Raw genomic sequence first — 18490 nt, forward strand, 5'->3', positions numbered from 1 at the left:
CGAGGGCTGCTAAGGTTGCCAAACGATATAAAACTGACAAACACCTGAGAAGATTTAAACTAAAAGTGAACAAGGATTGACACTGGATTTTCTCAGATCAACAACTCTCCCCAAAATCACTGGTGTATTACTTTTGATAAAGTTCGTTTCAGGAAGATTTAGAAAATAATTGATGTTAGGAACATAGGGCGGAGCTTAGCAAAAAGAAGAATCCGTCAAGCAAAAGTCACCTAGGCCCAGTAAAAAACAGCTGGGTCCGCTTCACAGAGTTAATGCAAACACTGCAGGTAGAAGGCGGGAATGTCAAGTGCCCTGTCTAAAATGTCACAATTGTCTGAACTTCACAAGTACACCTAGAGGGAGGAGCCGGAGAACGGGACCCATAAAACGAAATATAAACCACGAAGAATTGGGTAGTAGGGCTGTGAGACATCGAGGAGATCGCCTTTGAGAATTTGCGCTTTTGTCACATGTTTATGTAGCGCTCTCGGGATTGGCGTGTTGGTGTTGGCGGCTCCGCCAGTCCGTTGTACGGTTTTACGGGAGGTGGGGCTTCACGTCATCCGCGCCTTCGGTCAGAATTTAGCGGCTTCATTAAGAAACTGAACATGTACTATGAGCGCCTAGAAACTGAGATATGTATTGTACTGTATAAATAAGTATACTGCATTGTATATTGGAAGTAAAAGTTACATTTAAAGCAAGTTAAATACATATACTGTATCTCTTTTTGTACCATATTTCTCTCGTCTTACGCATACGGCTTAAGTATGTCATGAAGTCAAGAACACAATCCCATGGAGCAAGCGCCTCCTGCTGGAGACAGTTGGGAATATGTGGAAGAACTGAGCTAGTGTGGCCCTGTAGGGGTGCGCGAGCACCAGGACCACTGATGTGCTACTTTGCGTCTGTTTGAATCGTCGTCATTAAATGTTCTTTTCAGTTTACGCGATTGTCTGCATTTATAGGTTCAAGTAACTGCAAAGTGGATTCAGAAAGCATTCATATCTCTACATTTTGTTGACAATTTGTTATCCTGCAGCCTTATGTTAAAATCATTTAATTTATTCCTAAGGATAAGCAAAACTTACTACAACAGAATAACAAAGTGAAAACAGGATTTTAGAATTTTTTACAATTTTAGTAAAAATAAAATATTAAAGTATTACACTAAAACAGGTATTCAGACTTTTTACGCAGTACTTTATTGAAGAAAATTTGGCAGCGATTCCAGCCAGGGGTCTTCTTGGGTTTGACACGACAAGCTTTACACGCCTGGAGTTGGCTATTTTCAGGTCTTTCCAGTGATGTTCGTTTGAATTCAAGTCCAGGCCTTTTCTGTGCCGCTCAAACACATTCCCTGAGTTGTCCCAAAGCCACTACTGTGTTGTCTTTGTTTTATGCTTAGGGCCATTGTCTTGTTGGAAGGTGCCCCTTCATTCCAATCTGAAGTCCAGGGCGCTATAGACCAGATTTTTATTAAGGGTATCTCTCTGCTTTGCTCCATTCAGCTTTCTGTCTATTCTGACTAATCTTCCAGTCGCTTCTCCTGAAAAACAACCCCACAGCATGGTGCTGCCACAATCATTATTAAACATTGAAATGGTATTGCATAGGTGACGAGCACTGCCTGGTTTCCTCCAGACATGATGCAAATCTTGGATTCATCATACCAGATAATCTTATTTCTCGCAGTCTGAGAGTCCTTTAAGTAGCTTTTTGCAAACTCCAATTTGGGCCTCCATGTGTCTTTTATAGAGGAGAGGCGTCTGTATGGCCAATCTTTCATAATTCTGAGAGCGATGAAGTGTTGCAGTAATGGTTGTCCTTCTGGAAGTTTCCTCCATCTCCATACAGGCCCTCTGGAACTCAGCCAGAGTAACCATTGGATTCTTGGTCACTTCTTTTACCAAGGTATTTCTCCCATGATTGCTCAGTTTGGCCAGACAGCCATCTCTAGAAAGAGTTGCGTTGTTCAAGACTTCTATTGTTTAAGATTTATGGAGGCCACTGTGCTCTTGGGACCCTTCAATGCTGCAGACATTTTTGCAACCTTCTCCAGATCTGTGCATTGACACAGTCCTGTTTCTAAGCTCTGAAGACACTTTCTTTGACCTCATGGCTTAGATTTTCCTCGGACACACATTGTCAGCTGTGTAACCTTCTGTAGACCACTGTGCACCTTTCCTAATCAGGTTCAATCAAACAATTTGGCCACAGGTGGACCCAACAAGGTGTAGAAACATCTTAGCGATGATCAATAGAATGGGATGCACATGAGCCACATTTCAATTAGCATAGCAAAGATATGTCTGAATATTCGTGTCAAAGAGGCATTTCAGTTTTTTATTTTTAATAATTTGCAAAAAAATTCCCCAAATCCTGTTTGTGCTTTGTCATTCTGTCCTTGCTGGATTTACTTGAATGGAGTCTGGCCGATGGGCTGCCTGGTCCACCTCCCCACTACTGTGTGCACAAACACTCACTTAGGCCGGAGTCTATTATGCCTTGATGACCGGACCTCCTAGGCCATAGCCATCACCAGGCCCTGTAATGTTCTCTTCCTTTTGCCGTTCCAGTCCTGACTGGCCATCCCTTTCCTTTTTATATCAGGCTTGGTTCCTTCTACGTGAAGTTGCCAAGTCCTCCTTGTATTGGTGATGGCTTCCTGAATGACTAATCTTACCTGACCCTCAGTGATGGACTATGGCCATGTATGGCTGCCACAGGTTCTGGCTCATTTCTCTTTATTGATGATGGAACTGCTGACAGCAGTGGTACAATGAATTCTGAGGAGTGTAGAGACATCTGATCTGCTCAAGTTCCAGTAAATGCCTTCAAACTCACTGCACTCTATGACAGCATGGGATTTTGTCAAAGCTAAAAAAAACTCGAATGGCCAAGACAGTCACCCAATTTAAATCCAATTGATTTAAACAAGAAGTGAAAACGTAAGGAAAAAAAAATCCCAAAAGAAGCAGAAGCTGAAGATGGCTGCCCTGGAGGCTTGGTAGAGCATCACCAGAGAAAATCCTTGACAGCCGTTGATGTCTATGAATCGCATGTGAGGGATATGTAACAAAGTACTGAATGTGACGGCTTTAATAGACCTGCCATTGCTGTGTCCCAAACATTATGGGGCCCCGTGTAGATAAAGTGTTGTCATTTCAATATAGTGTGACCAAAATGTATGCAGATATCCTTAAATGAAAGTCTGCGATGTGCGATGTCTGAATTTTTTACTTTGTAATTTTAAACTGTGGAAAAAGTGGGTAAAACAAGGAAAAATGTGTGTTTATCCTAAACATTATGGAAGACCCTGTATGTTTCATTTATGTTAGGTAGAATGCCCAGAGGGGACTGGGCGGTCTCATGGTCTGGAATCCCTACAGATTTTATTTTTTCTCCAGCCGTCTGGAGTTTTTTTGTTTTTTCTGTCCCCCCTGGCCATTGAACCTTACTCTTATTCAATGTTAATTAATGTTGATTTATTTTGTTTTATAATTGTGTCTTTCATTTTTCTATTATTTAATATGTAAAGCACTTTGAGCTACTGTTTGTATGAAAATGTGCTATATAAATAAATGTTGGTGTTGTTGTTGTTGTCTTCCACCCAAACTCTTGTCCTCTTATTCTTACACAGCCGGCAGAAGCAATGCACTGTGGTTCGATGTCATCCATTACTGTTACTGTTCTTCATTGCTCCTGTTAGAGGACATCTCCTCTTTTCTCTGTACCTCAGATAAAGCAATGAGGCAAGCAAGGGGAGCAGGCAATAAACTTTTATTTAGTCAAAATACATTTTAACATTATTAAATATTCTTAATGTGCCAAAAAGGAAAAGCAAAAGTAAGTAAATGAGTGTTACAGATCAATGAATACCATCCCAAATGTGACTTTGAGTCTTTTATGGTCACATTTCTGCATGGCTGTGTTCTTCCTCCTTCTACTTCTCCTCCTCTTCAATAACAATTTCACTTTATGCTGATAACTTTTAAAATCTTGGCAGGGCCCCTCTGTGTCCAATGACAGATCATGAGGTGTGCATGTATTAGGATAAACAATGGTTCAAGCGCTTTACGCATGTGGAATGTCCATTAAATGACCAGTTTACCAGTTAGACTGCCCAATTTTTACAGTGGTGAGTTGCATTCTGGTTAGTTTAGCCTTCTATCTGCTGCCTCTGACATCGCTTCCTCTTTGTACTGAGATCTAAAGTTCAAATAAGAAAAGTGCACTTGCAATTAAAACATACAGTTTTAAATGGTATAAAATATTCTCTATAATCCTTAACAATTTAAAGAATATGAAATACAACATAATAAAATCACATTACTCTGTGCCATGGGTAGCCATTGTATTAGCTTAAAAGCAGTCTATTTATTTTTATTTTTAATACAGTTGTGAAGAAACATTAAACAAAAAGTCATAGTGCAGCAGAATCTGCAACATTTTATAAACTTGAACAGCCAAAGCGGGCATTCACTGTTATCCTCTCTTATTTGCTGATGTCATCCATGAATTAGCATATCTTCGACAACTCCTCTTTTGTCTGAAAAATAAAATATAATACAGTCTTGAAATTACCAAAGGAGACTTGTCCTCCTGAGAGGCACAACTACAGTGCGGCACACTGGCACTCAGGCACCGAGATTCATACCAGATCAGAAAAGTGGTTCAGGCCCTTGGTGTAGGTGTGTTTCCCCTCCGAGTATTCTTTGTTGTGCTGCTCAATCCAACGTAGATTGTCCTCCCACAATATCCGTCTGAAGTTCTCTTCCTCCTTCAAAACATACAAAACACTTAGTTCAGTTTCTTGTCTCTTTAAGGTTAGCTGAAGCCCTCACTGTGCCCTGCTCTTCACTTTAATGGACACCATTCTGTCCTGACCTACTTCTTAATGACACACTCATATAACTGTAAGAGAGAGTGGATCCTGCCATTCCCAAAACACCCCATTCATTTCCTTTTGTACAACTCAAGGCCATAGCCAGCCACACTTACAAATTTAGGGATGTTTTGTGTTTTAATTGGTTTCTGTCACAAAAAATCAGTAGAGAGGCCATCTTCTAAAGTCATTTCCCTGGCACTTTAGTAGCTCATCTTCATAATAGAGCACTGCTTGGCAGGCAATACCAGCTGGGCATAAACTGCTCCCAACCCTCTGATCACCTCTGTCTTGTATTGCTTCTCATGTTTGGTTTTCCATTCCGTCCAGGCGCTGTCCAGTGAAGGGTCTCTAGGACGTGGGCTGCCAGAGTAAACAGAGAACATCTGTCATTACTATATAGGTACACCTGCTTATAATGGCAGTATTTTAATTATAATTAAGTATAAGCAGGAGATAATATCAATCAAAATAGATGATGCCCATATATAAACAGCAGAAAAGAAAAATAATATATTTTAAAGAAAAAAAATTACAAGGAAAACAATACAACAATCAGCAAAACTGAAACAGGTGCACATATAAATATTGTAGATGTTACACAGGCTGAATGGACATCCCGGCCAGGAAAGGAAGCAGACCCGTAAGGCAGAGATGGACGGACAGCCCCTATAAAAGTAGAGATATCACTAGGGAACTGTTATTCCCCCAGCACGTTAGATGGCAGCAGTTCTGGATATCCACACCCAGTGAGAAGCCAGCAGGGCATGCCGGGAAATGTAGTCTGGAAGGGCAACCCTGCTGAGGTCACGGCTGTAAGAGGGTGTTGCAGGGAAACAAGCTCCCTACTCTGATAATGGACATCCGTGTGACCCAGAAGTACTTCCATTGGGCAATTGCCCTGGCACTGTAAGAATGAAGCTGGACAGTTTAACATCTGTGGCAGAGCAACGGGCACTAAGCAAGCTCCTGTCAAGCATGGAGAATCCACTGCATCCACTGAACAGTGTCATCTCCAGGCAGAGAAGCAGCTTCAGCGACAGACTGCTGTCACCGTCCTGCTCCACTGACAGACTGAGGAGATCGTTCCTCCCCCACGCTATGCGACTCTTCAATTCCACCCGGGGTAACCGCTAACATTATTCAAAGTTATTGTCTGTTTTTACATGCATTTTTATTACTCTTTAATTTAATATTTTTTTTTTTATCAGTATACTGCTGCTGGATTATGTGAATTTCCCCTTGGAATTAATAAAGTAAGTATCTATCTATCTATCTATCTATCTATCTATCTATCTATCTATCTATCTATCTATCTATCTATCTATCTATCTATCTATCTATCTATCTATCTATCTATCTATCTATCTACCTATCTTTCACTCCCAGGTCTGTAATAAAAGGGACCACACTCCCTTATTCAGGCGAATCGGAGCTAGGTGGTAGAGAGGCAACACTCAACTAGAGGAGGGCAGTGCGATGGTGAGAGAGTATATTGTGGAAAGAGAAAGACCAGAGTTTTGTGCTTTGTGTAATACTTTTTGGAGGTATATCCAATAAAACCTTCATTTATTTGGATAAAGGACTTTGTTTTTGTGATTGTGTCGGGGTTTGGGCAGACTGTCGCCCAGGTGTCCATCACAATAAAAATAAACAAAAAACAACCGAAAAAGAGATAAACTGAACGAAAAGTAAATGGTCAGTCAGTCATTCTCCAACCCGCTATAGCCTAACACAGGGTCACGGGGGTCTGCTGGAGCCAATCCGAGCCAACACAGGGTGTAAGGCAGGAACAAACCCTAGGCAGGGCGCCAGCCCACTGCAGGGCACACAAACACACACTCACACACTAAGCACACACAAGGGACAATTTAGGATCGCCAATGCACCTAACCTGCATGTCTCTTGGACTTCGGAGCACCCAAAGGAAATCCACGCAAACACAGGGAGAACATGCAAACTTCATGCGGGGAGGACCTGGGAAGCGAACCCAGGTCTCCTTACTGCGAGGCAGCAGCACCACCGTGCCGCCCAAAAGTAAATGGCAAATAATTAAATATGTGGGTCAAACCAAACCTAAACAAAACATATGTAACAGTCATGGAAATGCAATCTCAAAGAATGTTAGTCCCAGTAAGTTTCAAAAGCACTTCCAATAATGCTCATTAGAGGGAGATATTACCATCAAACCCCAGCTGGTAATAATGGGCAAACACCATATAGACAAGTTTATACTTCATGCTCAGATTGCTTATGTGCATGCATCATGGCTGCCACGTGTTCCTAGCGTTGTTTTGACGAGTTCTCTGAGCATGTCACCAGAAGTTGCAGCACCAGCAAAAATATGGGTGGGGTGTGTGTTCAAGTTTTGGAATGTGACGTCAGCATTGCTGTTTATTATCAACATGTGATGGCAGGCTTGCACCTCCAACAGGACCAATCTGCTTACTTGGATGTTTGATGAATGGTTCAATGTAGTGAAGTAAATCATCAAATTTGAATGCTGACATGCAAATGTCTTCATGGTGCTTTTCTTCATCCATTTCTCACATAGGCAATATAAGTGTCACATTTTCTCCTTTGTAATGCTGCAATACATTTTAAGGCCTCACATATCATCTTCTGTGTTGCCATCTTTTTTTTTTTGAACGTTCGCAACAACATCAGAATGCACAGAATTTTTATTTTTAACATCTAACTCACAACACAGTGAAACCAGATGTTGTTTTCTCACCATGATGATGTCTCGCAATGCCACTTACATGAAGTACGCATGCAAGTATAGTCAGTATGCTTCTTGTGCAGCAGCAGCATCCTCAAGCACACATATTGTGTAGCGTTAAGTGTATCCCCAGCCTATCTCTTTATAAAATAAAAAGGTTTATTCCGCAAAAAGCTCTGTAAGTACATGAAGTTTGTGATGGGCGATCAAGTAAGCTGGATGGAAAGACTGGGGAAGAGAACATCTGCAAGGCAGTACCTTTCCCAGGACTTTAGAGAGCAGCTCTCCTGGCTATGTCAGCATGGATTCCTGTAGGGCACGCTGGGAGTTGGAGTTTGGGACAATTCTAGGTTTCATGGGGGCCATCAGGGGGAGCTGTAGAACCTACTTTGGGTTTCCATTACACCTGGGAGTGATTCAAGTTAACCCTAATGTGCTACCTGCAGCACTCCCAGGTCTAACATAAAAGGAGCCACCTCACTCCACTCGGGGAGTCACAGTCAGGAGGAAGAGGGATGAAGCTTGACCGTGGAGAAGTAGAGGCAGAAAAGAGAGGAAAAGAAGACAGAAGGAACTGTGTATTTGTTTCTCTTGGTACTGTGCTGTGCTTTGGGGAATGAGGGGAAAGCACTTCCCCGCTGACTTATACATGTGCTGTGCTGAATATGTGGGCTTCATGACGATTGTGTTAGGGGTTTGGGGAGCTGTATGCCCCCTGCTTTCGACAAGCTCCATAGAGCACGCTAAGCAAAAAAGAGTTGTCAGTAAGCGCAACAAAAGGCGAACAAGCCAAAAAAAGAAACCCAAGGCAAACAGAAATTCATAAAAAGCACCAAAAGAAAGCACAAGAACTCCCCGACCTTGGAGCGAATTCACAATGAACCACCAGGATCTGTGGGAGACTCCCTGGAGTTATAGGGTGGAGGGCAGGTCCTGGTGTAGATTGGCAGGTGGTCCTGCCTTTTGGGAGGGGGCACCCAGAAAACACAAGGAATATAGTAAAGGCAACTGATATACCTTGACAAAGCCAAAAATAAAGAATGATGTACTATAATCAGCATAAATAAAAGATAAATAAATAAAAGAGACACTAAACCTGAATTTGAACTGCAGCCTATGGAGAAACTGGATAAAAAAAAAACAACTAATAAAAGCTGTACAGATCTAATATATGGACTAAAATATAAATGTACATGTCTGGTAAACAGAAATATAAACCACAATATCACACTGAAGAATGCAGAATTAAAAATCAGGTAATGGAAAACAAAAACAAGTGTATAAAAGATGCTGAACAGAACACAATACAGGCAGGAAAGCAACCATCGCTGCAGAGGAAGGGTGTCAAAGTCTATTTATTTTTATTTTTATATATATTTTTATTTTGGCCGTAATATAATGGCAAACTACTGCCACATTTTATTTTTTTTTTTACAGAAAAAACACACCAGTAACTCTTTGCTCATCACTTACTCTGCCTCCCATCTGTCTTTAAACTGATTTATCTCTCTTTTGTTTTCTTGGATCAGGAAAACTACCAGCAGCCATTGGAACAAAATCAGCATGGAGTGAAAAACAATGACATCAGCACATCAAGTCGAGTGAGAGCAGCAAAGTACATCTGTTTTAAACCAGCATTAACGAACATCACAATAGGATAGCACTTGACTGCATTTTGACATCCATGGCAGAGCGACGGGCGCTGAGCAGGCTCCTGTAAATCATGGAGAATCCACTGCATCCACTGAACAGGATCATCTCCAGACAGAGGAGCAACTTCAGCGACAGACTGCTGTCACCGTCCTGCTCACTGACAGACTATCTATCTATCTATCTATCTATCTATCTATCTATCTATCTATCTATCTATCTATCTATCTATCTATCTATCTATCTATCTATCTATCTATCTATATAAGGTATACACATGGACCACATTCTGAATTGGTCAGACATGGATATTGATCACATTTAACATGAGTGGAAATGAAACAGCAATTTCTCTTCACATACATCAATCAATTCAAAGAAATGGAATAATGTAGGCAGTGGCACATTTCAGGTAAGCAAAAGAAAAGCCACCCGTGAAACCTTTAAAGCATGTCATGTCTCCTCTTAATCTTCTTTTGCTTAAACTGTAAAGGCTCAGCTCTTTTAATCTTTTCTCATAATTCAATCCCTGTAGCCCTGGAATCATCCTAATCACTCTTCTCTGGACCTTTTCTAGTGCAGACTGGACTCCAGGTGAGGCCTCACTTCATCAGTCACCGGCTTTTCATTTTTTTCTTGTTGGGTCATTACACACAGTTAGATTTCATTCTGCACACTTAAAATTAAATTTGCCAAAGTGGTTCTTCAAGGCAATGCCTTAGGGGAACTATTTTAATCTCCCAAAAGAACCTTCATGTATTTAGGTCCATAATAGTTTCCTTAAATAACCATGAATAGATGATAACAAATTTGTGAAACATCAATGGAGTCCTAAATTTAAAAGGACTCTTTCTGCATACCACCACACAGGCTGAGTTCAGGTTTTTTTGATTTGTTAGTTGGCTAGTAGACATTACAGATTTCTGTTTTGTCAACATATTAGAAACCTTTTCAAAACTCAAAGAACTATTTTCAAGTGTAAAGAACCATTCACAGAATGAAATGCTTCTACAAGGAACCACGCAGCCCAGTAAACTGCCATTTTAAAACTGGTATTGATGACGATTATACAGGTTAGTAGCTGCACAGTTAAATACAAGGAATCACTAGAGTTGGTGGAAATGTAATAAGTGATATACAGGTAGTGGTGGTCCTGGCACATTTGGTGCCCTAGGTGAGATCCTTCCCTGGGTGCCACCCTGCCACCCCCATCTGTGGAAGGAAACACTTTACAAATCCATGACCCCCACCCTCCAGGGATGACAGCATGGATTTAATTTAAATGCGGTAAAATATGCACCACATTTATTGAAATAAATATACAAATAAAAACTAGAAATGAATGTGGAAATGCAATAACTTACTTATAACAGCTGTAATATTAAATGCTTTGACAATTTTACAATAATTGTAATAAATAATGCAAAAATAATACTATTGAAAAAATCATTCCATCATTTTTAAAATTGCACACAACTATTTACAGATATAAATTAAAATCTTACACACACTGGACTTTCACTATTTAAATCCAAAATTAAACATTATTGCACATCACTAGTCAATTCTCTATTACACTTCCAAGTCGAAAGCCTGACTTTTCCAGTAATTCTGGCTGCTATGTCAAGCAGCAAAAGCATGAAGGCAGCTCGAATCCATTGGCTGCTTCATAAACCGTCAACTTAACATCGCTGACAGTCACCGGTTGAGATCGCATTCCATTAACAAGCAAAAAGATGGCATCAAGTTATCACCAGTCAAGAGCACAGAAAGAAAAAAGTGAAAGAAGAAGAAGCTCCTGCTGCACTGGCAGGTGTGTTTGTGTAACTTCCGGTAATTTAGCTGATGTTACACAAGTGCTACACTAAAGATAGCAGTGTACTACCGACGTAACAATAATGTTGATGTCATTTTATTTATAGAGCAAATTTAAAACGGCATCACTAATGATGTCCCCTAGGTGCTTTACATTAAACATGTACAGAATAAAATACCATTAACGCTAATACAACCAGCAGTAAATTGAAACAAACAAATAACAAAATGTGCAATAGTTTTGGTATCGAGTGTTTAACAGATACAGTGCCCTGCGTAATGTTTGGGACAAAGACCCGTTTTGCCTTGATTTGTCCCTCTGCTCCACAGCTTAAACCAGGAGAACCGCCTGTGTGCTTGTGAACTTTATAAATGTATATGTGTTGTCATTTCTATATGGTGTGACTGAAATGTATGCAAAGACCCTTAAATGAAAGTCTGAAATGTGCACTTTAATCAGGTCTGAATTGTTTGATATTTAATTTTAAACTGTGGAGCAGAGGGGTAAATCAAAGAAAAATGTGTCTTTGTCCCAAACATTATGGAGGGCACTGTATTATTTGACGTTACAGTACCCAGCTGACACATTGTTGAGGATTATTTATGACCACCATATACACCTCAGGACCTGTTTACATTGTTAAAGGCTCCTAACCTGTCGACATATGAAGTGCTCTGAGTGTTGTTGTATTGAGATCACCTTTTTAAATTTCACCAATACACAGGCGGCTCTCCTGTTTACTAGTTAGTTACTGGCTGAAGCAACTTTAACATAAAAAATGGAGCAACTGGCTTGATGAACTACAGCTGATGGTTCATTATGTCAACAGCGAACGTCACTGATTTAGTTAGAGCCTTATTGCTATCTGCTGTCACTGGAAGGGCAAACTGAAGTTTAGATAAATTGAAAAGTGTAGATGACACGTTCACATGTTTATTTTGTAAATAGCAAACTATTCAGCATCAGCATCATTTTGACCCTCCATTTACTGCATTGAGTAAGTTTATTAAACATGTTCAGTAGTAGTAGTAGTAGTAGTAGTAGTATTAGTTGTTGTTATAGTTGTTTTTTATATTGTTATTATTATTAGTAGTAGTAGTATTAGTAGTAGTAGTAAGCAGTAGTTGTTGTTGTTATACTTGTTTTTTCTATTATTATTAGTGGTACTGTAGTAGTAGTAGTTGTACTAGTAGTAGTAGTAGTAGCAGTAGTAGTTGTTTTTTATATTATTATTATTATTAGTAGTAGTGGTGGTAGTAGTAGTAGCATTAATAGTATTAGTAGTAGTAGTAGTTGTTGTAGTAGTTGTTTTTTATATTATTATTATTAGTAGTAGTAGTGGTGGTGGTAGTAGTAGTAGTAGTAGCAGTAGTTGTTGTTTTATACTTGTTTTTTATATTATTATTATTATTAGTAGTAGTAGTGGTGGTGGTATTAAAATTGTTTAAAATTGTTTTTTTTTGTGGTTTTATCAAATGTCATAAGCGATATTATTATTATAATAATCTAATAGGCCTTCATTTATGAAGTAAACAAATCAGTTCCTATATCCTTGCTGTTAAATGTCATTAAAGTCCAGATCTACGGATTCCCCTCTGGATTGCAGCAGCCCTCTCAGTGTCTGTTGCATCTGCTGAGTGAAGTTTTTCAGAAGTTCAACTCATCAAGTCTTACTTGAGGTCATCTGTGGCACAGGAACGCGCAAGCAGCTGGGCTATCATCAGCGTCCACTCAGCCCTCACACAGAAGCTGTCATCTGATGACCACATGGAGGGCTTTGCCTTCAGAAAATGTTAACGTGTGCTATTGTGATATGAAACCACTAAAACATTCACTTTCAGGTTTTAATTATTAAGTATTAAAGTTTTCTTACTTGATGATAGGAGGTTATAGTTAAGTTTGTGATGTGTGCTTCATTGTTTATTTATTATTTTACTTATATATTTATTGTTTCAATTTTATGTTGGGGAGTTTGGGAGCACCAGTATGGCTAAGGCTGGCACTGCATATAAAAAATGTAGCATTTGCATGTTGTAGTTTTTTTCTCTGTGGCATGTGTTTGCACTGGCCAGAAAAGAAACACATTGTATTGTAATCTATTATTACTGTCCATCCAGCAATAGCCCAGCCAAGTTTTGTGGTGTGCCCCCTTCCAAGAATATGCCACTCTAGTCAATTGCCTATATCGTCTATCAGAAATTGCCACTATATACGGATACAATCTACACACGAAAGGCACTTTAAATGGCCCTTTGAGAAAACAAACAGTCATTGCATGCCATATGTAGCCTGTTTTGAATTTTGATAAAGCGGGTCACTTTAAAAACGTCTACAGGTTGGAATCGGTCCACTGGCCTTGACTTTGACACCCCTGGTAAAGCATGTGTTGTATCAAGTAAAATTATTTTAATGGCTGGATCCGTAGATTCAGACATTTCATCATCTTTAGATAAAGATCATCAATTGGTGAAATGTAAGAAATAGTCATATCATACCTGCATACGGATGGTAACTGTACAGAATTAGAACAGGAAACAAAAAGGTGACAGAAACTAAATAGCTGTTGACAAGAAGAAAATATCATAAAAAAGTCTTGGGTGGAAAGAGGAGCAGTGAAACATGACAATAGAAAAGAAAGGAAAGAAAGAGAAAGAGATGAAACCAGTGTCACAACCAGGGGCAATGGTGAGGAACAAGCAGCAGCAGCAGCAGCAGCAAAGCTCACTTTCTAAATATAAATTTAACAAAAAAAAAAAAAACACAAGGAGACAAACTCAGACTTTGAATTAACCAGTCATGCCACTGCACTGGAAAATGGAAGAGAAGAGAAAAAGCAGTAAGTTGTAGGCATGTAAGTAGTAGTCAGCAACAAAGGATTAAAGAACGTTTGAAGAAACTGGACACAAAGTGCCGCTTACCTCAGTGTTGATCTGCTGGCCATGACGAATGTAGAAGAAGCAAACAGCAGATGTCGAGACAGAAAATCCTGTTGAGGTTATCAGAATGCTTTGATCTTAAGGACTGAAGAAACTTGCCACAAACAGCAGCTTACCAGAGTGCTGATCTGCAGGCCATCATTTATAAGACTGCATGACTCAGTGGAAATTAAATAGGAAGGGTGAGACTGGAAATTCAGAGGCCATGTGATTCAGGGGGAGGTTAACAGGAATGCTGCTGTTTTAAGGAGGAGATGGTTAAAGTCACCACAATGAGGATATGATTTTACCATTTCTAAGGAAATGTTGTGAAACTTTATTCCTTTATGCTCAGCAATTAAGTGTCTGATCATCTGCAAAGCTTTCCTAAAACATAACTCTGGACATAATTGAATATACTTTATATAACACCCATAGTGTTACAAGTGGATCTGCATGTGGAGGAGCAGGAATTTGGGGACCTCTTTACAAAAGCTGCAGTGCAAACACAGAGAATACCCAGGCCTGGTCTGTTTAGTTATGGTACAATATTGAGAATGTGGTTCTTAATCTTATAATCCCAGAAAAAAGGGGTGACTGAGAGAAGGCTAATTTCTGAATGAGTACATGCTCACATTTTAAAAGAGTGGATTTGACTGGCTTGGGTCGAAGGTGTGAGACTACAAATGATCTCATTATCTGTGGGGTGTTAGCAGCCCTGGCTCCAGACCAAAATGGGGAGTGGGTTCATTTGAAATGCTAGGTAGCACGGTGTGATAAAGTCCTTATATCCAACATTGTAACAGTAGTGTACCTGACAGCATGGCTGGTGCATTAAATAGTCCAAGTGTGACACCAGTAAGAGTTAGAAACACAGGAGTGCTTGACTGCTGAGTGCATCTGAGGGCTGCTACAGTTTTGATGCCCCTTCACCTCAACTCCCATACAGGCATGAAATGATGCACTGCAGGATTAACGAAACAGTGCATTCTCTGAACTTTGGGAAAAAAAACAAACTAATATATTTTTTTTTGGAAAAAACATAAAGGAAAAATAATTAGCTTTAAAACATTAAAACTTACAGAATTGATATTTGTATTATAGTGGTAGAGGCGGCACGGTGGCGCAGTGGTAGCGCTGCTGCCTCGCAGTTAGGAGACCCGGGTTCGCTTCCCAGGTCCTCCCTGCGTGGAGTTTGCATGTTCTCCCCGTGTCTGCGTGGGTTTCCTCCGGGTGCTCGGTTTCCTCCCACAATCCAAAGACATGCAGGTTAGGTGGATTGGCGATTCTAAATTGGCCCTAGTGTGTGCTTGGTGTGTGTCCTGTGGTGGGTTGGCACCCTGCCCAGGATTGGTTCCTGCCTTGTGCCCTGTGTTGGCTGGGATCGGCTCCAGCAGACCCCCGTGACCCTGTATTCGGATTCAGCGGGTTAGAAGATGGATGGATTATAGTGGTAAGGGCGGCACGGTGGCGCAGTGGTAGCGCTGCTGCCTCGCAGTTAGGAGACCCGGGGTGTCTGCGTGGGTTTCCTCCGGGTGCTCCGGTTTCCTCCCACAATCCAAAGACATGCAGGTTAGGTGGATTGGCGATTCTAAATTGGCCCTAGTGTGTGCTTGGTGTGTGGGTGTGTTTGTGTGTGTCCTGCGGTGGGTTGGCACCCTGCCCAGGATTGGTTCCTGCCTTGTGCCCTGTGTTGGCTGGGATTGGCTCCGGCAGACCCCCGTGACCCTGTATTCGGATTCAGCGGGTTAGAAAATGGATGGATTATAGTGGTATTTCCCTCTACTTACCCTTTACCTAGCGGTACAGTTAGTGTACACATCAGATTCATTACCAGGTTGGCCTACTGCTGCACCTTAAGATTAACACACTCATACATAGCTATACACAGTCACAGAGAAACTCAATAGTGCCCTATGAGTGACAAACACACAGCTGCTTAATCACTAGCACTTTAAACCACACAAGTGCCTTATGAATAACACAACCTGTCACTCTGTCAGCACTTCAAGAAACTTACTTATTATCGGCATGAACAACATACAATGTTTTAATGATATCTTAGAACTAAATATTACTTTTGGTCAACAAGAATACATTTACGTAAACTTACAAAGGCTTGGCATCCTTGACTATAGGCCATTTATCAGCCAAGAATGCCTTACTTCACATACTATTCCCTACTTTTGAGCAGAGCTCTCACTCACAGTCTTATTTTAGGAAAAGCACAAACTGTGTCTGTGCCTGAAAAAAGTGTCAGGCCATTGCATTAAGCTCCCCATCCCTGATGCTACCCTGGATCCCCTACAATTTGAATACCAGCGGAACAGATCTGTGGATGATGCCAACTCCCTTGCCCTGCACAGTGCTCCGAGACTTCTGGAAATGAAAAACTTCAACGTCAGGATAAGGTTCATTGACTAATAGCTCTGCCTTCAACACCACTGCGCACTTCAGCCTGAATCTAAAGCTCCTTGGTCTGAGCAGCTTCATCTGTGGCTTGGTTTGACTTTTTGACAAACAGACTCCTGTTACTGAGGATTGGCAAAAATGACTCCTCCATGCTGTTCATCAACATTGGTGTTCAGAAACCGCTGCTGCCTTGGCCCACCGCTTCACAGTCTATTCCTCTATGACTGTGTAGCAAAGCATGAGGGCAACAGCATCATGAAGTTCACCACTGTGAATGGCCTCATCAGTGACAAAGGTGAGGCTGCCTACAGGAGGAAGGAATACTTGACTTTATGGTGCCATAAAATGAACCTCTACTTGAATGTCAACAAAACAAAAGAGTTCATTGTTGACTTCAGAACAAAACGAAGGCAGTCACACTTAATGCCACATCAATGGCTCCCATGTCCAGAGAGTTAGCATCTTCAGCTCTGGGTGTCCAGATCACCAACTGCGTTTCATGGTCTGTCTGCACAACCTGCATCCTCAAAAAGGCTCAGCAAAGGGTCCTTTTCCTGAAGAGGCTAAAGAGCTTTGGGGTGGTAAACCAAAGCATTAGTGAACTTGCTGCTGTGTTACTGAAAATATCCTGACTGGATGGCATCACGGTGTGGTTTGTTAACCTAATTTGCCAGGAGTGCAAACTCCTCCAAAGGAGTGTCCGTACAGCTTTTAAAATAATTGGGGTTGACCTTCCACTGCATTTCTTATGACAGCCATCCAGCTCCTCCCTCCTGTTCTCACTTCTGAATTCTGGGAAGCGCTTCTGAAGCGTCACCACTCACTCAACCCAGTTTAGGAACAGCTTCTTTTGTAAGCCATAAGGTCACTGAACTCCAAGTAACCTGATCCTTCCTGTCCTGCACTGTGTTCTGTGCTCACGCGCTGGTTTATTTATAATTGTACTGCCCATCACTTTTTAAACTTCTGTCTTATTTACTTTTTTAATCTATCTATCTATCTATCTATCTATCTATCTATCTATCTATCTATCTATCTATCTATCTATCTATCTATCTATCTATCTATCTATCTATCTTCTGCTACTCTTATTGATTTACTTTATTTTTTATATATTACTGCAACTGTGACACAAGAATTTCACTACACTACCAGTATGTGTGACAATAAAGATCTCTAATCTCTAATCTTACTTGTGCACTTCTACAAATGGAGAAACATACAAAACATTGCTTTCTTCTGATTTGCAAATATCATCTAAATAAATAAATATCTATCCATTCATTTTCCAACCTGCTAAATGCAATTTATTGTCAGTACACAAAGCACCTTATGATAATGACCTAAATGAAATACAGTACACTTTATAAAATAATGATTAATTCCATTTTATTATGTCAAGCACCTTGTCATAAAGCACTTACAGTAAAAGGTGTTACATAAAATAAAGACTGATAAATGAATTTATCGTATGTGAAGTGCTTTGTAATAATAACCTACCTGAGCTATTTTAATTTTTTTATGTGAATGGCTCTTTGAGTTGTTAAGCTAACCTTCAGTTCTTTTGAAATGTTGGAGGAAAACTGGAGAAAATCCGACTCATATATAACGGGAAGCTGGGAACGGGAGACTCGGAAACAAAAACTGCCTTTATTTTTAGGAGCTTCCTAAGAACCGCTCTGACGAACTGCCTTAAAAAAAACCCCGCCCCTTTTAATAAATGACACGTAAATGTCCTTCTTTACTCCAATCATATAAAGTCAAGACACACAAAGTGGGTGTGGAAAGCTAATGGCGCGGCGCTACACTTTCTCTATTTACAAGAACGACTGTATTATGCCCGGCTGCACGAAACCCACTAGGATCACAAAATAGATAAACAGCGGCGACGTAGAGTCATATTTAATTTTTAAACAAGAATCTGGAGTATGGTTTCGCTATTTCCTAAGCACATTGCCTAAAGCCCGTTATGATTCTCTTTGCCCCTTAGTACTATTATTCCCCAAACACTGAAGGAAAATGTTAAGCTTTCACATTGACTCACAGCAAAAATCTCCTCATATGAGAAAGATGTCACATATAGTAAT

The 18490-nt window shown here is 40.4% G+C and overlaps 1 protein-coding gene across 1 annotated transcript; it reads right to left on the reverse strand.

Annotated features, from left to right (window-relative positions):
* Positions 1–4343: 4343 nt before the first annotated feature.
* On the reverse strand, positions 4344–14192 carry LOC120537661 (protein CTLA-2-alpha-like). The gene is made up of 4 exons (XM_039766765.1): positions 13995–14192; positions 5173–5251; positions 4661–4783; positions 4344–4552 (listed from the first exon to the last, which is right to left on the reverse strand). The coding sequence occupies exons 1-4, from the start codon at positions 14015–14017 to the stop codon at positions 4523–4525; spliced, it is 255 nt and encodes an 84-aa protein (XP_039622699.1). The 5' UTR covers positions 14018–14192; the 3' UTR covers positions 4344–4522.
* Positions 14193–18490: the final 4298 nt, after the last annotated feature.

Source organism: Polypterus senegalus, chromosome 10 (genome assembly GCF_016835505.1).
Source record: "Polypterus senegalus isolate Bchr_013 chromosome 10, ASM1683550v1, whole genome shotgun sequence".
Lineage (NCBI taxonomy): Eukaryota > Metazoa > Chordata > Cladistia > Polypteriformes > Polypteridae > Polypterus > Polypterus senegalus.